Genomic DNA, 27,019 nt, shown 5'->3' with positions numbered 1-27,019 from the left:
ACCTGCTGTGTTCTAGCTTGTACCCATTGTTCCTTATCATATCACTGGGCACCACTGAAAAGAGACTAGCAACCTTTGTCTTGACACACACCCCTCAAATATTTATAGACTTTGATAAGATTCCCTTTCTGCCTTCTCTTCTCAAGACTAAACAGCCACAAGTCTCTCAGCCATTCTTCATAGGAGAAATCCCTGCAATCTAAATATTGGATGCATAATTTAATTTGATGTCATTTTCCAAACTTTGGATAGTCTTTATATTACAGAACCAAGACTAAGAAAATAACGGTTGTTTAAAGATGAGGTATACATCTCAAAATGCAGTGCTTGTCTTCTGGATTCTTAACAAAGTCCCCAAGACACTTCATGAAGCATTCCTGTACGAGGATGTTGAAAAGAAGATATTCAGTAAGGTCAATAAAGAAAGCACCTGTAATTCTCAAAACAGTCTCCTGTTAGATTAAAATAATTTTATGCCAAAGTCCTCTCCTCCTCCTCCATAATTTGTGTTTTAAAGTTCAGAAAGATAATGGTCCAACTCATATGTTATCCTGAAACCACCCAGGAAAGCAATATATTCCAAAGTTGTATAGCTGGAACTAACACTTTTGCTCCTGATTATATCAGAAAAGAAATCTCACTTGTAGTAAGTGAGGCACTTTCAGGCAGTTACAGGTTGGCCTTTTTACTGCTTCAGGCTCTAAACCATATCTAGCAATTTCTGTTACTTTTGAAGAACAAATGAGATTAGTTCACGTTTGTCAGAGCTCCACATGGAGTGGCAGAGGAACTGAAGATATCCTGAGTCACCTTTCTTGGGAAACTTTAGAGCTGGTTACAGCATTCCAAATAATTATTTCTACACTGAATTAAAACAAAAGAAAACCAAACCAAACCAAACCAACCAACCAAACAAAACCAAACACCAACACAAAACCAACAAACCCACAAAAAGAACAAGCAACTCATAAAAATCCTTGTTAGCATTGCGTCACAAAAAGGAAATGTAAAATAGTCTAAACTGGCATCTCTCAGCTCCTCAAGATATTGCTTTTAAGTGTCATATGGAACATAGTAAACAAACTTTACATCAAAAGCAGATATTCTCTGTGTCTGGAAAATTCGTCTGAATAACAGTGTTGGTGGTGGGTTTTTTTTTTTTTTTTTTTTTTTTTTTTTTTTTTTTTTTAATGTTGCTATAGTGATCCAGTGAAGCCTTGCCCCTGAACTCTTGTCTTTTAGTACCACTGCCTATGTTGAAAAGCATGTTAACACCTACAAAGAGCTGCAAAAATGTCTGCAATTATTCTTCTGTACATACTTAATTCTGCTACTAGAATAAGGGTGAAGTGTCTGCAAAATGTCAGAAGCCAGCCGTATTTATACTGCTGAAGGGTTTTGCATCTGTTGAGTTCAGTAAAGTGCGCCACAGCTCCTGAGCCCAGGCTTCCCTACAGCTCATTGAGGTGGAGCCGTGGCTGACGTGCACCCCAAGAACCCATTGCAGCGACAGGACTCTGATCACTGCCCTCCATTAGAATATTGGCTGTGTTTCTTTCTACTGTTTACCAGGCTGGAGTTTTGTTTTCACTCCCTTTGTGATTATATTTCCAAGTTAAGCGAATTACAGCATCCTGGCTGAAAGCGTGGTTTACCCCTCAGTAACACTGGCACGGGATGTCAACTCAGGGGTGCTGTTCCTCAAGCCAGAATGACTGAAGAGACCGAGAGCATCTCTCTAGCACCAACTCATTCTTACATGCGTTCAACACCCTCACTCCCGCAGCCACTGCACGCTGCCCGAGGGGTACCACCCCGCTCTCCTCTACGAGCAGCACAGACGGACTCACACCGCGCGACCGCGGGGCCCCGCCCCGCCCCGGGCGGCGGGGGCGGGGCGGGCCCCGGATGCAGTTGCTGCCCCGGCGGCGCGGCGCCCAGTTCCTGTGCGTGTCCTCGGCCTGTCGCCCCTCGTCCTCCGCGACATGTCGCTGGTGGCGGAGGCCTTCGTGACTCAGCTGGCCGGTGAGGGCGGGCGGGTGACGGCGCAGGGAACGGCGGGCGGGACGTCGCGGGCCGGGCCGAGTCCCGGTCCCGCCTCATGTCAGGAGCTACCCTGCGGACTACGGCCTGGGGGTGGTGGCGAGGCAGGAGCCGCCCCGTTGGGGCACGAGCCAAACACTCGCGGTCTCGATCCCCTGGGTGACCCCTCAGGACGGGCCTCGGGCACTGCGGGAACGAGCCGGGGACGCCGGCCTCGGGGAGGGCGGGCGAGGAAGGCTGACGGCAGCCGCGGAAGGTTGCCGGCGGCCGCGGGGTGAGCGGTGTTATCGCGGTGCGCAGGGCTCGGCCTCGGCCTCGCGCGTTTTCTCCCGCGTCGTCCGCCTGGCGCTCTGAGGCAAAGACAGGTCACCCTGCACAGCTCCCATGGGGCACAGCTCCCGTGGGGCACAGCTGTGCAGGCTTGCTGGGTCCTCTCCTTTATGTGGTCCCTACTCTCCAGCAATGCATGGTTACTTTCGTTTAGGGACTGACTTCAAAATGGCTTAATTTTCTTCAGTGACCCAAAAAAATCCATCGTAGTTATAATTTCAGCAGCTGGACTTGAGTCCTGCAGTGTGGGAGATCTCATTGCCGTGCCGTCCTCTCCCTTCCTAGGGATGCGTGCCGTATTTCTTGTGAAGTTGAGAAATGTAACTGTGCCTTTGCCACTTGTTGGTGTTCTTGTGATCTTCTGCAGCTAGGCCAGGTAGACTGGATGTGAGCCTTGTCCTAAACCATAACTGTTTATCACTCTGGAGTTACTTAGCAAAAAAAAAAAAAAATGATACTAACCTACTCTGAAGGGGTTAAAAAAACCCCAAACCAACAAACCTAGCTTGTACCTCAGGCTGAAGTTCAAAATGTATTTAATGTGTTGCACACTGAAACTCAGTGCATTGGCCAGTGTCTCCTTACTTGTTATTCTCTGTTCCTGATTTCTTGCTGCTGCATAAGCTCACAATCAATAAATACTGCAAGGACACCATATTTTAGTTGCTAATGACTTGTTGAGGAGGAAGCTGGTGTGGGAGATAGGGAGTTCTGAGAGTTGAATCTTCTGCCACTCAGTAGAGGCTGCAGTGTAAGAGTCTGAGCAGGATTCTGTACTATGAGTATACAGTTTACAGAGCAGATTTGCTTCTAACTGGTAGGTGAAGTGAAAGTGATGGATCTTGCATCTGGGTGTGTGGAGGAGCATATTGACAGGCTTGAAAGTTGCACTGGGTTTTTGGGTTGGCATTCATTAATTCATAGACGTTAGCACAAGCCATGCTTAGCATTCTAAGGGCCAGAGCCCTGGTTCCTCAGGATGTAGAGAATATGGTCACAGTCAGCATTGCTTCCTGTCACTTACTAGCCTTTATTATCTCTTCTGTATATTTATATTATGAAATACCAGTGATAATGACATATGTGAGTTGGTATTGATTGTGCTGCTTTCCTTTGCTCTGTGACCTTTGTGAATATTTTAGAGTGCCAGTTTACTGATACTTACTTCTTTTTCCTGGGATTACAAATACAGGCTCAAAACTATACTGCATGTAGGCAGCTCCTTGCTTTCTTATTGCAAGTGCTCTTGATTATTGCAAGAAATTCTGGCTTGTTAGCAAATTGTTCTAGAATACAGCAGTGACAGATCCAAGTTTAGTATAAGGAAAATGTGTGTTTGAAAAACTGGAAACAAGAAGACGTGACTTTCACTCTTTACTGAAGTGTTCTTCCTCTGTTCCTGAGGAGATACTTGCCTCCCCCTCAGAGTAGTTACACACTCCTTATACTAGTCTCAGATTCTTGTATTAACAGATGTACTGTCGAGGTGATGCTTTCACAGTATCAGAGCTGCTCAAGCACTTCTGGACTCTCTTACAATTTAAGAAGCTTAAGCCAGTAGCGCCTCATCTTTTACTTTTCAGTCACAGGTTAAGTGACGCTCATTTCCTTTTTATAGGTGGAGTAATATGTAGGCACTGAATAGAAAAGTACTGGCAATACTAATTTGTTTTTAAAGATCAGAAATGGTACTTATTGTATTAATCTTGTACTTCTGCTGGGTATGCAGCTACTTACTGTGACTTAAGGAACAGTGCAAATCTGCTGCAGACCTGTCCACTGAATCATTTTCTAAACCAGAATTATGTTCTGCTTTCCCAAATGCAGTGTCAAAAGCTTTTTCCTTGAAAATAGAAAATACCTCTGTCAGTGGGTCATATCCCTCCTAGCTTGTCTGAAGCTAAATAATTACAAAATCACTCAATTTGTTCATATGGAAGGAACTTCTCCCTACTGTGGGGATCTTAGAGCAATTGTGGAGTCTCCATCCTTGGAGATGCTTAGTACCAAACTGGAAATGGCCCGAGGCAACCTGATGCAGCTGACCTTGTATCTCCAGAAGTGCCTTCCAACCTCAGTTGTCCTGTGATCATTGGTTGCCAGCTTGCACTGCTGCAGTAATTCAGCAGCCTCTCTGTGCAATGTGCATTTACCTGAACATGCTGAGGGTAGCCTGCTGCTGTAGTTCATTCATGAGTAGATACAAAATGATGACTAAATCGTTTATGTGGAGTAAAACACTTGCTTTAGTGCCATTCAGTTGTTTGCTTATTCAGAAATACAGAGGGCTTGAAACTTTGTCGAAGAGAACAAACCCTAAATATTTCCATAGTTTCCTGAATTGCAAGCATTTTATATCATGTTTTAAGTCATCTATTTCTCAACTGTGGAAAATATTAATTGGACAATATGGTAGAAAATTTATTTAGAGTAGCTAGCTCAGCATCAATCACATATTAACGGGATAGGAAATGAGTGTTTATACTGCAAGAAGAATTAGAGTGCCAGATTTCAAGTGGTCCAGAATATTAATCTTTCTAACTGTAGTAGTTTTGAGAGCCTGACTGCTCAAATCATCTATAAAAAATTGTGGAAAAAGATGTTTAATTGATCACTAAATTACTCAATATGCTTGACTGTTTTCTTTTTTCTTTTTTTTTTTTTTTTTTCCTTTCTTTTCCCAAACATTAATTTTAGATAAGTGATTGAGAGAGAAAGTAATATTTTTGTTTATCCTTTGATCTCTGGAAAATTACTTCTGTTTATTGCTGTTGAGTTATGTCCAAGAGTCTTAAGACTAATTTTAATAGTAAGGGAAATGAGTGAATGGAGTTTGAAAACCAGATGCCCTTCTGTCTGTATGTATTTTGCATTCTTTGTGAGGCTACCTCCAATGTGGCATTGCCAGAGCAAAAATAAATCTGACATGCATGTTTTATGTATTGAGACAAGCTGCTATTCAGCTGAGAGTGAATACACAGGGAATAAAACCTGACCACCTAAATTGTTCCTGCACGTACAAACTTAAAATTGAAACTGAGTACACATTTTGTGCATCAGAGTGTTCACAGGTAAATGGTAACATTTCCTGCATAGGTAAGGTGGAGAAAAAAAAAAGGTTATTCTTGCTTAGTAATAGATTGCCTGCAGCACAGATTGTTTAAGCCTGTTGCAGAGGTGCTTGTGGTCAAAAAGAGATGGCCTCAAAATTCAAATTTGTCATGCTGTCTGATTTTTATCTTAGAGTGATCTTTTACTTACTTTGGTAATTAAACTAAAAGGAATCCTTTTAACTCATGTTTAGTTTCAATGAGTCTCTTACAATACTCTTGATAATTTGTGCTCAGACACAGGTTTTTATGACTTGATTTGAAGCAATCCTTTGATTGGATTGTCTATCCAATTTTATTTTCTGGTCAGAGAAAAAAAATATTCACAATTATTACAGTAGAGTACATTTTTTAGTTTTGAGATATTGTTGTTTCTAAGAAGCAGTACAACTACATTTGATAGTAGAATGTACTGCTGTAGCTGATTCTGACTTCATTAAGATTAAGCAGCCTTTCTCTAATCAGCATTTTATTGTTACATGTTTTCTGCTTAAGTAGTGTCTTCTTTTCTCATGCCAGATACGATGTTGCTCTAGAAGTAATGGTAACAAAAATCAGTAAACAGAAAGCAACACATAATGTGACTGTGTCCCGTTTGCTTTGCAGTTGAGCTCCCATCAGTTGTACGGGGTTCAAATCTGAACGCTGTTTAGAAGCCTAGGTTCCTCCTTGTGTTCAACTCACAAGTGGTCATAGAAGAGCAACTTTGGAGAGGCACTGGATTTTTCTTCTCTTTCTCCTTGGATACTCTGTTCTCTGACTGCCCAAACACTAACCTGGACTCTTCATGTAGGTTTGGACCCTATGGGCTACTTTGTTTTCAAAACAAGAACTAACAAAAGAGTTTGTTGCTCTTTGCTCTAGTTGAACAGGTGTCACATGTTGCTGTGCTGCTGGGCATTTTCGCCTGTCTCTTTTGAGTGAGTGAGAAACTGCAGGTGCCTGCAAGCCATGGGGAGGACAGAGAGAAAGTCCACAGCAGGTCCTGAAACTATTATTGTTTTAAAATTCTGGTCCTTAGTTAAGATGACAGAGATGTCATGTGAACATGGATATTTTAATACAGACTGGAAGAAGTTACATGTAGTAGTAAAACCTACACAATGTGTAGGAAGAATTAGAAACATTAAAGAAAAAAATTACAGTGGTGCTGCAACTAATGCAGGAAAAATTGTTACCAATCTAATTTTTTGGGAAAAAGCCCAAGGGAAAAACTGGAAAGTGCATGCTGAATTGGAAGGTAAAAATACTGAGAGATGGGAATTTTTAACAGCTCTGCCTTCTAGCTGTTGTACAATGAAATTGAAGCTAATGTAATGCTTGCATGCCTGGCAAGAACTTTCAAAGTCCAACTGCGTGTGTTGGGTTTTTTTTAAGCATTTGAATGCCATAATGGAAATAGTCTGGATACACTGGAATTTGTTCACTGAAAGCCTTGGAAAAGAAATGAGCAAGACTGTGATGATATGATTAAGAGATCAGGATAAATGTTTTCAGATGTTGAAACAGGGAGTCTGCAGTGTTTCCCAGAGGTGAGGAAGTGCACAGGAGATGCTGTTGCAGTTACCATTGTCTGCTTTGGGCTGACTTAAAGGACTGTGAGCCCTAAGGCAACATCTGCCCACTTGCTAGCAAGTGACCATGCTTGGCTGGCTGACTGCACCAGTGCTGTTTGCATTTCTGTCCTGCAGAGCTTTCCTGCCTAGAAATCTCAGCTCTTCTTGCTCCTTTGGAAGACCGTGGCACAGAGTCTGTATTGTCATCGCTTTGTATCTCCTGATAGTGCTGTGCTGAGGGTTGTGGGCAAGAGAGAATAAAGGAGAGTCTTAATGAAAAGACAGAGGAGCCAGGGTTGGGTGAGCAGAAATTGTGTCTGTGGGGGGAGCAGGTTTTGGAGCAAGTACAGAATACTGAGGTCCTGTCTGGTGGTTCAGGTGTGTAGGATCTCTGTTGTGGATCAGAGGTAGGGGTGCTGTGGATGAGAAAATGGAGTTCTGTGGGGCCCTTTGGCAAATTGGTGTTCACACTGCCAGACGTCAAAGGAGGGAGTTTGGACTACCACAGGGAAGAAGCAAGCTTTCAAAGAACAGATTTAAAGTATACAAATGTAGATAACATGGCTAAGAAATTTCTTAGTCCATTAAGGCACTTAAGGCATGCATGAGTATCATACCTTCCCTGTTCTACTTTTCAAAGCTTCTATGTTTGAAGTTTCACCTCTTGAGTCAAGGCCAAAGGACTTAAGTAGCACAATGGGAAGGAATTGATTTGGAGGTCTATACAAAGTTATAATTAAGAATTACAGAGCTTCTTTGAGATGGTGCATATATGCTGAATATCAGGAATAAGTAAAATCGCTCTAGCTTGTCAAGACTTTATAAATAAATCTGTTGAGATAATTTAGCTGGCATACTCTGATCTTTCTGAAGAAATACAGATGTTGATTTAGGAACAACTTTTATTTATGGGTTTGATTTTGTTGAGATTTTTGCCCTCCTTTCCTGCTGGTAAGCATGATTCTGCAACTGGGGAGATGCTGAGCAATCTCTCCCTCGTGTGGGCAGCCCCAGCAGTGAGAGCAGTGAGCATCCTGAAGGAGTAAACAGCAGATGTGTATGCTCTGGAAAGTCAACTCAAAGACAGTAATAGAATTAGACTGGGGTTTAAAACCATGCAATTAACAGCTTTCTTGGAGTATGAAGCAGCAGATTGTGTCATGCTAAATGGCTGCTGCAGTAACGTCACATGCTGACTTTCTTAGTGCTGCAGCCACAGGAAGCTCAAGTTTGAGAATTGCTGCTGTGATTGAGGCTTACGTTTACAGTCTGCTTGATCAATAATTACTGAACAGTCATGATTTATCTGAATCTCAGGGCACAGGAACAGGCTGTGCCCATGTGCCGAAAGATGAGCCGCTGGGGAAGGCGAGCGGCCTCTTGAAGGAATTAAGGGGAAAAAAGGGGGAGCAACTCATGATATGTTTAAGTATATTGTTAGATCACATAGGAGAAAGAGAGGCAAAAGCCCAGTTAGAACTTAAGCTGGCCACTTCTGTGAAAGACAGTAAAAAGCATTTTTATAAATATATTCATGCTAAAAAGAGGGGCAAGAAGAACCTCCACTCTTTATTGGACCTGGAGGGGAACATTGTACCTTAAAGACGAGGAAAGGGCTGAGGTACTCAATACCTTCTTTGCCTCAATTTTCAACAGTAAGGCAGGAGGACTGCAGGATAACTGGCCTACTGAACTGGTAGATGGAGTCAGGGAGCAGTATAATTCCCCGGAAATCCTTGAGGAAGTAGTTAGGGACTTGCTGAGCCGCTTGGATTCTCACAAGTTCATGGGACCAAATGGGATCCATCCTAGGGTACTGAGAGAGCTGGCAGATGAGCTGGCCAAGCTGTTTTCCACCATTTTCCACCAGTCCTGGCTCATTGGAGAGGTCCCAGAGGACTGGAAGCTGGCCAATGTGATGCCCATCCACAAGAAGGGCCGGATGGAGGAACCTGCAAACTACAGGCCTGTCAGCCTGACCTCAGAGCCAGGAAAGAGTATGGAGCAGATCATCTTGGGGGCAATCACAGTGCACCTGCAGGAGGGCCAAGGGATCAGGCCCAGCCAACATGGATTTAGGAAAGGCAGGCCCTGCCTCACCAACTTGAGCTCCTTCTATGATCAAGTGACCATCTGGTGGATGTGGGGAAGGCTGTGGATGTAGTCTACCTGAACTTTAGCAAGGCCTTTGACACTGTGCCCCACAGCAAACTCCCAGCCAAGCTGTCAGCCTGTGGCTTGAACAGGGGCACTCTGCACTGGGTTAGGAACTGGCTGGAGGGCCAAGCCCAGAGAGTGGTGGTGAATGGTGCCACATCCAGCTGGCAGCCAGTCACTAGTGGTGTCCCCCAGGGATCAGTGCTGGGCCAAATCCTGTTCAATATCTTTATTGATGATCTAGATGAGGGGATTGAGTCCACCATTATTAAGTTTACAGACAACACCCAGTTGCTAGCAGGTGTTGATCTGTTAGAGGGTTGGGGAGCTCTGCAGAGGGACCTTGATGGGCTGGACAGATGGGCAGAGTCCAGCGGCATGAGACTTAACACATGTAAGTGCCGGGTTCTGCACATTGGCCACAACAACCCCAGGCAGTGCTACAGGCTGGAGGCAGAGTGGCTGGAGAGCAGCCAGGCAGAAAGGGACCTGGGGGTACTGGTTGACAGTAGGCTGAACATGAGCCTGCAGTGTGCCCAGGTGGCCAAGGCGGCCAATGGCATCCTGGCCTGTATCAGAAATAGTGTGGCCATCAGGAGCAGGGAAGTCATTGTGCCCCTGTACTCAGTGCTGGCTAGGCCACACCTTGAGTCCAGTGTCCAGTTCTGGGCCTCTCAGTTTAAGAAGGACATTGAGACACTTGAATGTGTCCAGAGAAGGGCGGCAAGGCTAGGGAGACATCTTGAGCACAAGCCCTGTGAGGAGAGGCTGAGTGAGCTGGAGTTATTTAGCCTGGAGAAGAGGAGGCTCAAGGGAGACCTTATTGTTGTCTACAACTACCTGAAAGGAGGTGGTAGCCAGGAGGGAGTTGGTCTCTTCTCCCAGGCAACCAGTGCCAGAACAAGAGGACACAGTCTCAAGCTGTGCCAGGGGAAGTTTAGGCTTGCGGTGAGGAGAAAGTTCTTCACAGAAAGAGTTATTGCCCATTGGAATGTGCTGCCCAGGGAGGTGGTGGAGTCACTGTCTCTGGAGGTGTTCAAAAGAGAATTGGATGTGGCACTTGAAGCCATGGTTTTGGTAGTCATGAGGTGTTTGGGTGATAGGTTGGAATGGATGATCTAAGAGGTCTTTTCCAACCTTATTGATTCTATGATCTTTACAAAGGCAACCTGGGAAGGATTTAAGCAAATGATGTAATTATTTGATACAAGATTTAATGCATACTGTTTAACTTGTGTGAAAGTTGGCTTTCATTTGGCAAGGCACTATGGTCCTTTGTCAGCCGGGCCAGGGAGCTGCTGATGCTTTCATTTTTATCTTGGCCCTTGTTAGTTTACAGAATCAGGCCAATTACATGAAATGGATCTGTACTCAGTGTAGGTGGGTTGAACTGTTGGGTCTTAAAGTAGCTAATTCACAACTTTCTGGTACTTCCATAATTGATTACTGCTAATGTGCAAGATATGTATTTTTAACTGCTTTGGTTCCAGCTGCAGCTTCACTGTATTCATTAAAGGATACCCTTCCACTTACTTTATATAACAAGAATGTAGAAACACATATTTCATGGCATTTTCTTTTTAAACAATGCATTGCTGCTTGAAAATCTAACCAGTTCGTATCATGAAAGGAGAACAAAGTGATAATCTGCATCTGTTTGAGTCAGTTTAGCATCACGTGACCAATAATCCTCTTTCCTTCTGGAGTCTGTGGGATAGATTTCCCTGTGGTTTTCTTAGGGTTGCTACATTTAGAATATAGTGAGCAGCAAGTCCTCCCATAGCATTGGTCTTGGGAAGCCAAAAAGGGTAATTTTTCCTCCTGATGGTTATGTTTGGGGCATAATATTTGGAGACTTGTAATTAATGTGGATGTTGCTCAGATGTGAGACTAGATTTCTTTTTAGAGTTTACTCTTGTGAGAAAACAGTTTGGAGGTATCTCATAATTTAATCAAATTTGTATCTAGGGAGAGGCTGAAGGAAACTGTGTGGAAATAATGTGTAAGTTAATCTCTTCAGCTGTAATACTGCAGTACAGTGATTCAAATTAATGCCAACTTTTTTTTTTAGTAGAGGATATCTTGCCTCTTGGCTCTTTTAGCAGGTCTCTAATGCCATGTGAACCAAACTGGTAAATACACATGTTTTGGCTTTCCTACTTTTTATGCAAGTTTAATATCAAAGTGTTTAAGAAGAATGTAACAGTAAGGAAACTGATCCATGCAAATTTGGTGACTTGAGAAAGGCAATAGACTTACAAACTGTAAACTTCTTAATTAACATTTCAGGAAATTGCACTGTTTGAGAAGGTCATACACTTCCTGGCCAGGTCTTAGCCTCCCCTACATAACAGCACACAGTCAGTTGCATGGAAGAGATTGTTAGTCAGTTGAGTACTTCCATCTGCAGAAGCAGAAAGAAGATACCAAAGGATAAATTGGTGGCTTACCGAGAATTCAGTACATTTTAGTTTATAGGTGATTGAGGCAGAAATTGTCTTGATTTACTTCTCACTGTATAGTTTCAGTACTTGAGAAACAGTCAGCAGGATCGTAACTTTGGTGTTCATTCTTTAGCCGTGATTCTGATTAGGCTAGTTTCATAACAGCAAATTATTCCTTGGCTGCATTGCCTTTCAAAAACGTTCTTGCCTCCCCAGACATTATGGTATTGCTAAGAGCAGGCAACAGCCCAATTTCAGGTTGAGTGTTCTCCTTAAAAAAACAACTAACCAACCACCACTTTTAACCCATTGATAGCTTCATTTCCCATGCAGGGGAGAACATCTTCATGCCTGATTTAGAGGTCTCTTGCATTTGTCTGTGGTATTCAAGAAGGCTGCATCGACAGAATTGTGCTGAATGAGTGAGAAACTAACAGGGCAAACCACATCACACCACGTACTCTACTGCTTGAAACTGGCTATTCATACTAGACTGCTGAAATCATGAAATTGTTGATTAGCATATGCCACAATTTCACATGCAAAGTATTTCATGCCTTCTCATTTTCACAGAGTCTTATTTTTTTCAATAACAGGATTAAAGGCATAACTGTAAACCCATTTTTTTTCATCACACCTCTTTCATCATTGAGAAGCTGCTTGGGGAAGGTGGGTGAAGGTGTCTCTTTCCCCCATCCATCCAGGCTGCACCAACACAGGATGAATAGTTTCCCAGTAATTTGGAGTGTAGGAGTTGAAACTGAGTTTTGGACATTCATAAAGATACTGAACAGCTTGGACAACTGGTGGATTGAGGCACTGTAGAACATCTTGGGAATATGGTGTTTCCTCTTGCACTGACTTAACTGGGAGAACATTATTGCAGCCTCTCATTCTTTGAATTAAAATTCACCTCTCTTATACTCTGTGCAAGTATAGTATGTCCTGGTTTGAGAGTGTTAGTTGGATCCGAGATGTGCAGAAGCCTCAGGTATGCTGCTGATCCCCTGCTGATAGTGGGGTCCAGTGCTCCTGAGTATCTCTTAGAACATACATACAGTCTCCTTTGCTGTCCCAAAAGTATTTGGGTGGATAAAGTTGTCTTATTAAAATAGTCTGAAACATCTGGAACCATTGAAATCAAAATGCCATTTTAGTCTGTCTTTGGCTTTAATATTGCTCAAGTAAAACCTTTTACCACAAGATCTGGAAATTACACCTAATGCAGTACATTTTTAGTGGGGAAGGATTTGACATGACTGTCAGGACTCGTTTTCTGTTTTGGAAATTTTCTTGTAAGAGCAGAAATGATATATTTCCTAAGGTATTCTTTGACATCACAAGTGAAGAGTCTAGGAATCTGTTTTAATAGATAGTTACAACCCTGAGTAATTAAAACTCCGCTGGGAACATGCAGCATACCAGTTCACAGAATTTTCTTCTGTAATGCTGATTTGACACCTCAGAACCATATTAACACCTTAAACCCATGTATTTTCTATGCTAAACTGTTAATAACAAAGATACTTTGACTAACAAACATGTTAAGCTTAGTGAAATTTTAATGCATTTTTAGTCATCCACAAAACCAATGATTTTATGTAGGTTGGTCTGTTTGCTGTTTGACTTCTTCAATTGTGAAGCTGCATCTGCCTAATTCTCAGCTCCTAGGATAGTAAGGTTTACACAGTCATGCTTTCTGTGTCCATCTCGCTTTAATACTCACTTTTCAATAATTTTGGAACTCAAGCTCATTTCAGACAAACTTAGCAGGGAGAACTGATCAGGCAGATGCTTCTTTACTACAACTAGTATTAAAACTGGAAGAGAAGAAGTAGGTTTACTTGTTATGAGGTTTACTTGTCCTGAACAAACAGGAGACAATCCACATGAAAGACCAAATAATCTGAATTTGTTAAGCATGGGAAAAGCTTCAGTAGGGTGGGAAAGCAATGTTTACTAAAGACCGCAAGCCTGAGAGACCAGACCCATTGAAAACCACACAAGAGTAATTCCTCTGATTATGGAGGCAGAAGGAAGAACCAAATAGTTCCTTATTCTTAAGATATGTAGAGAAGCTATTCCTGTAAGGCATACTTCCAGGCAGCTATTTCATCCTGTGAGCAGCAGCTAATGATTAAAATGTCTGTTGCGTAGGATCTAATGCATGAATGTGATTCTGTGTTGAAAGCTGCTGAAACTGAATTGAAGTCGCATTTGTTAATTTTCTCTTTGTATACCTAGTGTCACAGTAGCCCTGGTTAGCAGGGAAATGAATGTCTACAGACCAGAAGATTATAGTTTGCCAAAGGATAAACTGGATTTGACTTCATTAGTGCACAAATGATAAGTTTGTGAGGAGTTATTATAGCATTAATCAACTCGATGGATTGGAAATATGACAGAACTGAAGCAGTGTGTAATATTAGTGCCTATTATTCTACAAATTATGTCTTCACCTACATTCATAAGGCAGGAGTCATTGCCGTACATTAGAGATGTTACATGCTTTCTCCTCTCGAGGAGGCATGTGATATTCCTTCAGTGATTCCTCCTCCTATCTTACCCCAGTGGGGGTCTAGTCTCCCTTAGCTGCACGTTTTCACCTGACTGCTTATTGAGGGTGGCTTGGGAGGTGGTACTTGAATTTAGTTTGCACCTTACAAACTTGGACCTCTTATGTAGCAGGGGTATTTAAACTTCTTGCTCCGTCAGAACAATGGTTTCATACTCTAAACATTTCAGAAGAAAGAGAGTAGAAATTGGAAGATGTGGGACAGATCGTGAGTGGATATTTAATTTCCAAAAGATTGCACAGGCTTTGTGTATGCACCTCTGTCGTAGGGTTGGATACTGGATACTGATACTGTTGAACATGACCTGCAGTATGCAATTCTGAATGCGTGCTGCAGAATATTTATTTTCTAGGATAATTACATGGATCTTAATGGGAAGTTGATTGTTTTAAAATCGTGACTGTACACTGATAACAAAAGCCATGATCTTTTATCTGGCCTCTTGAAAAAGAACTGAAGGCTTTGGTTCGAGGCTCATAAGCATATGTCCACCTTGTCCAAACATGGGTGGGATTGTGACCTCCCTCTGAAAACTGCCAGGTCCCAAGTACAAGGCGTAATACTCATTCATTTTCTTGCAAGTGCTGAAATTTGGGGTTTAAGGTGCCCTAATAGTGAAGGCTGAGAGTTTCATGTGGCTGTTTGTCCTCATTTCATAGTGTGGATATGGCATGCCTTAGCAGGGGTGTAGTTTTGGATAGTGTGTGCCAAGAAGCTGATACACAAATACATGCAAAAATTACATATATATCTATATCTCCATGGCTGTATATAGCTTAATGTCAAGATTTGGCTGGAATTAATATTTGAATTTCTTGAAATATACTTGGATTTTTGGTTGGAAAATGAAAACTTCACTTAATTTTTGTGGGACTGAAATATTGTAAAAACAGGCAATTTCCAGTTTGGGATGGAATCCAGGAATTAGGCACAAATACAGCATTGCAGCCTGAAGATGGTCAGGTAAAAAATTTTAGTAGAAATGGACCTATGCAATTTGAAGTTCTCTACCATTTTGGGCATGTAAAAATAATGTTTTCATTGGTTGGCTGGAGTATTTACAAGAACAATGTACTTTCATGACCTAGTTACTTCTGTAAGTACCTCACAGTCCAACACTGAATTTGCTAAATTTCCTCATGCCATTTGCTCTTGCAAGACTTCAGTGGACCTGAAGGAACGTATGTTGTATAAATTATTTTAAACAGTTAAGGCTGGAGTACTGTAGTATCTTAGTCTCTTTTTATTTAAAGAAGTAAATGTACCTGAACATCAAGAATTTTTACTCCAGGGCAAAACTTTAATGGAGGGGTGTAAAACCAAATAACTGCTGCAATAAAATGTAAAACATTTTTTCATGACACTTAAATGAGATTAGTTGCTTTCTCATGCCCATACTAGTATTGCTTTGATAGGCTCTGTGCCTCAATGTTAGAGGCAGTGATCTCTGCACAACTCTGTACACTGTTAGAAGCTTTATGGTTCTGTGTGACTTCCATAACAGTTAATCCAAGTATCCAAGAAGAGTGATAGTCAGAAAATTGTATTTTTTTTTTTTTCCCCTTTGAGTTTTAAGGATAAAGATGCAAAGAATAACCTTACTGAAGCCAGTGGCATATGTCTGTTTGAACCACACATAGTTATTTAAAATCAGATTTTTAATCAGACATCAACAAGGAATGTAACAGATACAAAAGAATGTGATGACCTGCTTATCTCAATGAGCCCATGAGCAGTAAATCAGTACTGATTATTATTTTTGCCTTCCCATAAATTCAAGTGGTGTGTGATTGATTAAATGCAACAGTTCTCAAACAGAACATATGATTGTCTTTTATTTTCTTGCTTTTTATTTTACTTTAAAAAACAACTGTTCATCTGTTTCAAACAAATAATCATGCAGAGGTTTTTTAATGCATATTGACATTCCCATTTTAGGATATGACCAATACATCATTTAAAGCAACAGGCAATCCCAGTCATCCTGGTGGGTGGGTTTCTGGTGTGTCTGAGCACCTGGCTTTGTGGATATTAATATAGGACCATTGAGGACAAGGCCATTCTGTTACATAGCTTGAATTTTAGCTTTGCTTGCAACATTACGTTTTGGGGCTTCATTTTCTGTTCTGTGTTGTCCCTCTGTAAACAGGAGAAGAGAGTGGTGGTGGGACATTTTTAGGGCATCAACCTTTTTGCAGTTAGAGTTCTTGCTCTGGGTAATATTTGTGTTCAGTTAGCATCTGCAAGCCCATTGTTGTTTGGCTTGCTTAACTAATTCTGCTTCTTTCCACAGCTGCAGAGCCTTGGCCTGAAAATGCTGCATTGTATCAGCAACTGAAGGGTGAGTACACTGTTGTCTGCAATAAATAATTATTTTTAGAAGACATGTTAAAAATGCACTAAAATAATTAACTGCAAGGGAGCATAGAAATTGTCAAGAGTCCTTTTTGTGTTTGTCTGGTCAGAGGTTTTAGCTACACTCGCATCTGCCAATATAAACCAGCTATTCATGGCCTATAAGGTCCTTGGTTTATTATTGACTCATTATATTGGCTGCTGCAGGCAGTGTAAAATTATGTGGTTGCAGGCACAGTTGGCAGATTTACTGCACCAATAGCTGAGGCAGCAGATTTTTGAAGACTTGTGGTAAAGTGGGCTCTCAGTAAAAAGGAACTGTTAAAATGTATAGGCTAGGATGGTTCAGGCTCCCTTTAGCAGCTCTTCATATATCATCAGATCACATTATGGCCCCCATTTGGGGCTCAGCAGCCTGCTACAGTTGTCAGAAGACTGCAAAGTAATGAAGACTAATAGGTAGCAGCCCTAGTCTTCTAAGCATGGAATTTTTATTGCAGTGAACTTGTCATCTTTCTTTTGTGTGACAGACCTAGACACAGTGTGCAATATTAACTGCAAGCTGCTTTTATAGGTTTCTGAATGCTTTTACTTTTTAGCTAGAGGAGTTATGAAGATGTGGTTTTATTTAACTTTGATTAGAAGAGGAGTAATTGGCATAAAACTGGAGCATTTGGTTTTGAGTGTTTATTTTATTACACGTTGGTAGTAATGTATGATAAATGCAATTACATTTGGAGGACAACCTGGTATTCTCTTTTTTTTTTTTTCTTTTTTAAATATTTGTATCACAGGTTTTCTGGTCCAGATATAAAAATTATGTATGGATTCCTTTGTTTTATGCATAAGAAATGCAACCCAGAGTGGCTTACAGTTACAGGTCAGTAGCTAAATGGGCAGTTTTTTGTAATTGTGTTTTTTTTTGTTTTATTCTTTCAACAGAGGAACAAATTTTGCTTTCTGATAATGCATCTTCCCTTGCTGTTCAGGTAAAATGTCATCTTTTCTAAGCTAAAGATGTTGATTTAGTTTTGTTTATTTTTTTTTTTAATCTAGCTGAAGTGTTTACCTAAATGACTAATTTAAGAATTATTTCTGTCAAAATCAATGCCTTATTTCGTGCATCTGATGTGCTTTACATTTGTATTGAAGTGCCGGAGCCTAAAGGACAGGAGGATTTTCAGACTTCTGTGTAAAGTGCCTCTGCTTGTGCTCATATTTATATTGGTCTATGTTGGTACTGTATCTGTTTGTCAATCTACTCTGGGGACTGTGCATGGTTCCCATCTTTTGTCACTTGGTATGCTTCTTTGTATCCTATCTTGCATGATGTTTGCTGGTTATTGAATTCTCAACACTAATACTGCCCCAAACTTGAGGTGTATTTGCTTGGTGCTGTGGGAATCAAATCTCTACATATCTGATAGGCTTTCTTAACTTTGTCATACCTACAGAGCTGAGATCCAGTGTGGTTTTTAGAAATAGTCCATAATTGATGGACTTGCATCTCTAACCGACTTAAAAGCAGTATGTGACTTTAAAGTTTGATTATACTCTGAACCTGTTAGGTTCATAATCCTGAATCTGAGGGGGATGTTTTCCCCATTAGCAGAGAAGGCCTTGCTGTCAGGGGTGGTGGTGAGTGGGGTGTCTATGTGGTTCCTGTTCATCAAAGCAACTTTGCTGCTGCTTTGCGTAGTACGGACTTGGACTGTTCCCCCGCTTCTTGCTTTTGGTATGTGGTCTAGCTCTGAGCAGCTAGGGCAAGCAGTCTTTGGGGCCTATCCAAATGGGTCACACCTCCTTTAGCCAACGTGGAACTCTTGGAGTCTGTAACTGACGTTACTGGTAAAAAGGTTAGGATCATGGTAGTTACTTCCAGGATCTTTTAACTTTTTTCTCTCTCTGTCTGGCAATATTGGAAATACCTCTAAGAGTAAATTTTGCTACAGGAAGAAGATTCCTTTATTCTTTGCTGGAAAGAGGAGTCATGTTTGATACGCCAAACAAATGGGGCAGTGTTTGTTTGTTTGATGTTTTGTATCGTGCCTCACAGTAATACAAATAAGTGTTTTTGTTGCCCACTTGATCTCAGTGTTCCTTTTTACTCCAGCAGCTGTGGTTTTTTTGGCAGTTCTCGTGAATTTTCTTACCATCTAACAATACCTGTAGGTGTGAGTTGTATTTAAAACATTAAAGAGAGAGCATAACCCTAAAATTTCCTTTTCTAATGCATCATTTTGTTTTACTGTTTCCATTCCATTGTTATCCTATGCATGTCACTTAGATGATAGATTAACTATAATATATTAAAAATGCTTGTTTTTCTTCAATATTCTGTAGCTGGACAGCTGATAGTAGCCATGACTATAAATATGGTTCTGGTAGATATCTGATCTTAAACTTTATAGAACAATTTTATATTGGGGAGTTATATCTATTTTGAAGAATCTGTGTAACATGGTTGCCACTGCAAAAGAATAGCTATCCTTGGTGTTTTTGATCCATTTTGAAATGATATTAGGATCTGTAGTTATGTATTATTAGCTTAGTAATAAAGAAAGCTTAAAATATATTGATGTGTTTTGCATTAACAAATTGCTGAGATCTTTTGTTTTGAATTTATGTTCTGATGAGAGTCTGTTTATCTTTTTACTGAGTATATTTTTGCTGGGTGGTATGTGTGTGGTTTGTTGGTGTAGTGGTTTGGGTTTTTTGTTTTGTTTTGTTTTGTTTGGTGGTTTTTTTTGGGGGGGGAGGAGGGTATATATGTGTTCTTTTCCTGATGAAGAAATGGGAATGGGGGATAGTAGAAGAAATACCTGGAATAGGCTGCCCAGAGAGGTTGTTGAGTCTCCTCCTCTAGAGACTTTGAAAACCCACCTGGATGCGTTCCTGTGTGGCTTGCCCTTGGTGGCAGGGGGGTTAGACTCGATAATGTCTAGAGGTCTCTTCCAACCCTTAACATTCTGTGATTCTGTGAGAAATAGGAGCTTGTACCTGACTTATTCCCACACTATTCTCATTCCTTTTACCCCTGTTAACTGCTTTGGGACACATGAATATTACCAGAACAGATGCATAGCTCGTTCATGTCTTGTTGAACAGCACATCAGAATTTTGAGTCCTTCTGAGCATGTGCAGTCAACTGCTATCAAAGCTTTAAGGAACATTGTATACCAGAAACTCTGAGTGTGCCTGGTCCTTCAGATCTTTCATAAAATGTTGCAGCATCTTTTCATACTGCTGCTCTAGGATAGCTCTTGGAGGACATATATACAGATAGCTACATATAAAATAATACTATCCAATGCCATAGTCAGTAATTAGAATAAAAACTGACTGGAAATTGATGATCCTGTAATGTAGATGGCATTTCATATAACTTGTCAAAAGAGCAGATCAAGCAGACAGCAGAGCAAGCTATTCTAAGTGTAGGTGTAACAGTATGTTGCAGGCCTTCTGTTTGATTTAATGAGTATCGAGGGCGGCAGACTCAACATGGGAAGTTGGTTGAGCCTTGCCCTCATAATGAGTGGACTTACGACTTCTCGTGCAGTGAAATCTGGATTCCTGACTACATGTCAGGTAAGAGAGGGGGAGGACAGAGTGTTCTGGGAATTGTTAAGTAACTGTGATGGTACCTTCAATAGTAAAAACTCAACAGACCTAATTAAAAAAAAATCCCTCACCTTGTGGAATGTCTCTGCTGACTCTAGAGTTCTTTTTTGTTGTTCCTTCTTTACTAATTTTTCTTGGAAACAGACTCAATTGGCAATTCCTTTGTCTTTCACTGGGTTCAGATTCTTTGTTGAAAGTGCAACATAACTTCAATGCTAGGGCATTTTTTCTGGTACGTGAGTCCTTCTGCCCCTTGTTTGTTAACTTGAAGTAGTGCATTATACCGCCCTGTTGAAAGTGAAGCCCGTCTGAGCTGAGGCTGCAAAATCTTGATGTTGAATGAAGTATTATTTTCATTGCAAATGAATTAAAATCAAGAGAAAATACTAATCAGTAATGATTATTTAAAAAAAAAAGTTGTGCATACAATGAAGGCTCTGTTCTTGTGAGATGTTCAGCCCTCTTTCCATTGAAGTTAATGCAGACTCATGCACCTCCTGGTAACATGACTCATGGTTAGAACCATTATTGGTTTATTTATCGTACAGCTTATATTATATAGCATTCCTGCTTATCAGCCTTATCATAGTAAAAAAAGCCACCAAAGCTCAGAAGGGAATACACCACTGTATTTCAATAACAAAACAACTCCACAACTTTATGGAGGGGAAAATGAAGTTTTAAATGGATTAAACCTGAATTACCATGGACGAGTATGTTTTAGTCTGAAGCACGGAGCATCTTGATGCCCAGTGGAGGTAAAGCCTCTTTGTTTGGTGCCTGGGTGTAGCGTGGCTGACTAGGAGGGAGGGGGTTAATACAGCTGTGCTCCTCCTGCCTCTAATGGTAGCTACTGTTCCAACTTGTTGGGAGGAGGAATGTGGATGTTGAGACTGCTTCTGTTGTTACAGGTCCTTCTGAAATCTTTATGTAGGTAGTCTCAGAATCTTGCTTAAACGGCTGTCTAAATTGTTGAGGATTTTAGAAATTGTCTTATCCATCCTGAGGTTACAGAGCCTACAGCTCATTATGTTAAGATATGTATTAATTGCTTGTGCAATTGATGTCCTTGTAAATGGTCTTAATATATTCCAGGAAAGTGCATTTAGAATCGTCTGTTCTTAGTCCTGAATGACAGAAGGATGTTTGGGCAATTGAAAATTGTGTTACACAGACCAACTGCTTATTTACTTCAACAAGTAATCAAATAAATGTGTAAATCATGCATGATTAATTGCCCTTGACAGATTTATAGTGTTGGGTTTTCTTTTTTTGTGTGTGTGTATGGATTGGGGTTTGGTTTTTCTCTAGATAAAACATTAGCAGAAATTCAGACTTGTTGCTGAGGCTTGAACAAAGGCTTAGTACTGAAATGAAAATCTGACAGGCTCTTTTTTTTAAAGAGAATAAAAGCTGGAATTCCTCATGATGAGAAATGCAGTATCGACACGATCAATCTAGCAGTGTTGCATTGCAGCTAAAGACATGCTTAAATCCCAAGCTATACAGGTACTGTTTGTGAATGAAACGTCTTTCATATAGTTCTATGATGAAATTACCCCTGAATGAATAACACCTTCATTTATCTTCAAAACCTCTGTGCTACCAGTGAATCTACTCTCTCTGTTTTCTACAACAAGAATTGCATTATACCATTAGAGCAGTGTTGTGCTGCAGTGTAAAATAGATTGTTTTGAAGAATGAACGTGGCTTTGCTATAAATTAGGTTCTCAGGTACAAAGGAATTTGTAATTTTGTTTAAAATAGTCACAAATATAATTAAGCTCTTAATTTATGTTAAACTACAAATGTGGCCATTACCATAACGGAATTAGGAATTTAATCTGTCACTCAAAGAATGATACTGAACAGTTTTCATTTATAACCTTACACACACTATTTCAGTTACAGGATCTGCAGCTGTTTGATATGAAAATGGAATTATTCTGTAGATCTGTTCCTGGGTTTTAATTTTAAAATGTGTTCTTGCAATAAAGTAGAGAATAACTCTTTAGCTGTCATCACAGATTGTCCTTTGTATGCTCATGAAATAATGTAAAAATGAAAACAGAAAATGCCTTTCACTCTTTCTCTGCAACATTATTGTGTGAGTGCTTTTAGAAGTACTGGTGAACAAGATGGTTTGGAATGGCTTGTTCTTCATTAAAAACTAATCATGAATCTGTCTTCTTCAAATGAATCCTGCAGTGTGCCATCTGAAAGTAGTGTTCCTCATGTGGCGACTTAAGTTGTGAACTATTTGAGTCTTGGCCTAAGTAATTTTGTTCTTGCCTCTGATCTTAGAAACTCCGATCTGGATATGATTTACATCGAGTTGTAACTCATTTTTAATGAGTATATGTTTACTCATATGTACTATTCTGAGAGGAGATTGTAGAAAAAGAGGGAGACTGCAGAGCATGATAATAGAGCTCTGACAACGTGATACTCTGATGTGTGTTGTTTCCAGCTGACTGTGTCCAACCAGCCCTTCTTTAGCTGGGGAGGGCAAACAGCAAAGGAGAGCAGTAGCAGTGGCATCTAAAACACTTAGCTGTAGGAATAATTGTAAAACTACTCCCTCCCTTGTCTTATTCCTTCCCATTGTATTTCATGCAGTCATTTTCTATCTTCATCATCATAGGAGGACACAACAGAGTCTTTTTCTTGCATTGTTTCAAGGGCAGCAGCAGCAATGGAGATGAGGATGTCAGCCATGTGAGAAGAGAAGGAAGGGGAGGGTGGAGTGAGTTATTCCACGGCTGGCTGTGGTTTCTGGGCTTTTGAGCTGTGCTAAAACAGCACAAAGGTGATTGCTGTGATTATTCTTTTTATATAATTGAAACCCAGCACACTATCTACATTTTAAATTTGAAGTTGGGCAGACTATAAGGAAAAACAACAAGCCTTAAGATGTGCCCTTTAAGTGATGCTGTTGTAAATGTACTCCGTAATTCTGGCAGGAGGTGTCACCTGCTATGATTGGAATGAATGATAGGCTTAAGAGTGTTGATTAATTTTGTAACAAGTGTCACCTCAAAGCTTCCTACCAGCCCTTTTAACATAGCTGCTGATACTTGTCTTGCAGCAAAGATACGAACTGGCTTGTTCTGTGCTGACTTTGAAAACAGAGCGGCTCATGCAGGTGTTGATCTGTTAGAGGGTAGAAGGGCTCTCCAGAGGGACCTTGATAGGCTGGACAGATGGGCAGAGTCCAACAGGATGGCATTTAACAAGTACCAAGTGCCAGGTTCTGCACTTTGGTCACAACCACCCCATGCAGTACTACAGGCTGGGCTTGGAGTGGCTGAAGAGGAGCCAAACAGAAAGGGAACTGGGGGTACTGGCTGACAGCTGGCTGAATGTGAGCCAGCAGTGTGCCCAGGTGGCCAAGAAGGCCAATGGCATCCTGGCCTGCATCAAGAATAGTGTGGCCATCAGGAGCAGGGAAGTCATTGTGCCCCTGTACTCAGCACTGGCTACACCACATCTTGAGTCCTGTGTCCAGTTCTGGGCCCCTCACTTTAAGAAGGACATTGAAACATTTGAATGTGTCCAGAGAAGGGCAATGAGGCTGGTGAGAGGCCTTGAGCACAAGCCCTGTGAGGAGAGGCTGAGGGAGCTGGAGTTGTTTAGCCTGGAGAAGAGGAGGCTCAAGGGAGACCTTATTGCTGTTTACAAGTACCTAAAGGGAGGTTGTAGCCAGGAGAGGGTTAGTCTCTTCTCCCAGGCAATCAGCACAAGAACAAGAAGATACAGTCTCAAGCTGTGCCAGGGGAAGTGTAGGCTTGAGGTTAGGAGAAAGTTCCTCACAGAGAGAGTTGTTAGCTGTTGGAACGTGCTGCCTGAGGAGGTGGTGGAGTCACCATCCCTGGATGCCATGGTTTAGTAGTCATGAGGTCTTGGGTGACAGATTGGACTTGATGATCTTTGAGGTCTTTTCCAACCTTATTGATTCTATGATTCTATTCTATGATTCTATGCTGCTCTCTGGGAGAAGGTAGTTCAATGCAAACTATAATCCTGTGTGGATCACAGAACTATGTAGTAGTGCAGGAAAGGCTCCAAGAGGTTTCTCCATGCTTTTCCCTCAATTTGTTGTCCTCATTCCCATGCTCTTTCTTCCCTAGTCTATAACAGTGGATATTGGCAGGGCAGAGAAGGGTGGACACAATTCATCCATGGGCACCTTTTTTCCTTCCTCTGTTTATCCTTCTGGACTTGGAGCAACTCACCAGTTCCCTGTCTACAGCACGGTCTCCCAGTAAAAGCAAGGTGCACAGAGGCAGTAGACTTGGTGTTCTCAGTCTGGAAGAAGAGAGGTAGTGTTGTTAAAAAGATACTGTTCACATTTCTCTCTTTCCCTGCAGGTGCTGGTACAGGCAGAAGGGCTGTAAGAGGGTGAGGGGACACTTTGCCTGCAGGGAAGAGAGGCAGCAAGCATGTGTGGGAAAGAAGCTGACAGGCCCTACTAAGCCAGTTTTTAAAGAATGTCTTTATCTGTTCCTCACATAACCTTATGCAAAGAAAGGACACACTTTGTTCCAGAAATAACAGAGAAATGTTTTAGCAGACATTATAGTTGGTTGCTAAATGGGACAGTTTTCCAGGCATCTGCTTTAGTCATTGACCAATACTGGTACTGCACAAGAAATCAGGCCCTTGCTTTTGAAATGACAGAAATGCAAATAGTCAGTGAGACAGTGGGATGAAGGAGGCACTCCTGCTGATGCCAGGGGAATAAGCATGGTTCTTCCCAATCTGAGATTTCATTACCCTTGTTTTATGCTGCATTAACCTGTATGAGCCATGAAATTGCTCATTCCTTTTAAAAGCGTGAGAGTTTCGGTTTGATGTTCTTCAGTTATAGTGAATTTTATATGTTTGTGCTTGAATGGAGTTTCCTTTATTTGTGTAAAGTATATTGGGCAGTTATCTGTTGATCTTCTGTAACAAGGGGAAATAAGCATGTCAATCCCTTCTTTGTACGAATTGATCCAAATACTTAACTCTTTGGAGAGGTGTTAAGCATAAAAGAATAAGTTTATTCTTGCAGCAGGAATTCAGTTCTCCCTTCCCTGGTTAGAGTTTGTTTCAGTGAGTTGTGAACATCTTCACAATTACTTTGGGCTGGAAGACTGTAGATGAAATAACATATACCAACAGACATCAGAGCTAATGATCATTTTCTTAACTAAAGAACTGCAGCTGCTGTAGTATTACTGCATGAGACTTCTGGGTGCTGGAGGAGATCCAACTTGTACTAGCAATTACTATTTTTTCAATTTTTTTTTTTCCTCTGGAGGAGGAAAAAGCAGGAAACTTAATGCTGTTCTTTGGAATTACAAGCATATTGGTGAGGTACGACAGGCTGTGCTCTCTTAAGTGGCTTGTTTCTAGTTTTGCTGTCACTATCTTGCTTACCATTTTTAGGTGAATTTTCACAAGAGCTTGATTAACCTTATGTGTCACTTGACATTCAGTTGGCCCCTTTCAGTCTTTTTTTAGGTTGATCAGCCAAATTTATGATGTTCACAATAATCTCTGATGTACTAGAATAAGCCTGGGCCCTTGATCTTTCAGATTACTCAGCTTTTGATGCCGGTGTCTTTTGAAGGGATGTTGATGTCTTAATAGATCTCAGCAGAAGTACACTGGGGTGGTTTCAGCCTTCAGTCTGTTGTCCTTCACTCCAAAAGCACTCAGTAGAGCTGAGCTTACTCCCATTTGTTGATGGTTTCTCTTGCAAGAAAAGCAAAGCTTTGCTTGTATATGTGATGTATCCAAAGGGAAATGAGATGCTTTGAGCTGGAATAAACAGAGTTGGAAGCTGTGGTGTTCTGATACCATCTGCACACCAAATGTGCTGGTTCTTGACATTCTGCATGAGTGGTCAAAAAAGGGAATGAATCCTCCCTTGATCACTGGACTCAAGTGTTAAAGTGTTAAAGACTTTACCCTTTATTCTCTCTCCAGGGTTACTTTGATCTGTACCTGTTTTGATCTTGATCAACTTTTTTGGTAATAGTTCATGCCACGTACTCTCTGACATCAGTTATTGTCTGAAATGTAATTTATATGTTTGAATGCATCAGGAAAATAAAAGATGTTTTCTGACAGTGGATATTGATAAGAATGCAATGGTCATGATCCTTGTTCATATCTTTTCCTAAAAGAAACCATAATTTCCCTAAACAGGGAATCTATTCACTATGCTGGTGAAGTCAAAACCACCTGTGTTGTTAATGCTAATGATTTCCAAAGCCTGTCAGTGAAAGAATGTAAGTACTCTTATAGCAATGCAAATTGTAAAGCTTGTTTCTTAGGCTCAGCCCTCGTAGTTTGGGATAATACTGTCTCTGTTAATCAGCTGATATGTGGTTTTTCAGTCATCTTGAAAGCTATCCAGTGGGTCATTAGTTAGGCTGAATCAAAAAATGATTTCTAGGTAATGATTAGTTCAGCAGTGTAGATCCAGTAAAGATTAAACTTCTCTGACATCGTGGAGCTTTCCTTCATCTTTCCTGCAGAACAATATTTAAGGAGCACTTAAGGTTGAGTAGGTCATGCTTTGGGTACAAATTGTGGCACAACACACTGGTCTCTCAGTTCCCAGTGCTGCTGTCTTTTAAAAAAATGTGGGTTTTTCTTTCTTCCATTATTTTTTAATTTTATTTTAGATTTATTGTATGGCATGAAATGATTTTTGTCTTCAAACTTTTCACTGATCTGTTCTCTTTCTCTCTCTCTCTTTTTTTTTTTTTGGTATTTTATTAATATTTCTCATTCATCTTAAACCCAGTCCTAAATATAGAGAAAGGTTGAAG

At 40.9% G+C, this 27,019-nt stretch overlaps 1 protein-coding gene across 2 annotated transcripts in view; it reads left to right on the top strand.

Moving 5' to 3' along the window:
* Nucleotides 1-1,918: 1,918 nt before the first annotated feature.
* Nucleotides 1,919-27,019, top strand: part of MTX2 (metaxin 2) — a 37,356-nt gene continuing 12,255 nt past the window's right edge. The window contains exons 1-3 of one of the 2 annotated variants that reach the window (XM_068169837.1): nt 1,919-2,025; nt 16,510-16,557; nt 17,514-17,560. In XM_068169837.1, coding sequence (XP_068025938.1) covers nt 1,986-2,025; nt 16,510-16,557; nt 17,514-17,560 — 135 coding nt within the window. In that variant the 5' untranslated portion in view covers nt 1,919-1,985. Of the gene's footprint in view, nt 2,026-16,509; nt 16,558-17,375; nt 17,452-17,513; nt 17,561-27,019 lie in introns of those variants that run through there. The other variant, XM_068169838.1, reaches the window with a different exon arrangement.

Source organism: Melanerpes formicivorus, unplaced genomic scaffold (genome assembly GCF_026170545.1).
Source record: "Melanerpes formicivorus ecotype bairdi unplaced genomic scaffold, bMelFor1.0.p_v2 SCAF_226, whole genome shotgun sequence".
In the NCBI taxonomy this organism is placed as follows: Eukaryota; Metazoa; Chordata; class Aves; order Piciformes; family Picidae; genus Melanerpes; species Melanerpes formicivorus.
The sequence above is the reverse complement of the archived record's forward strand: the minus strand, read 5'-3'. Positions and strand labels throughout refer to the sequence as shown.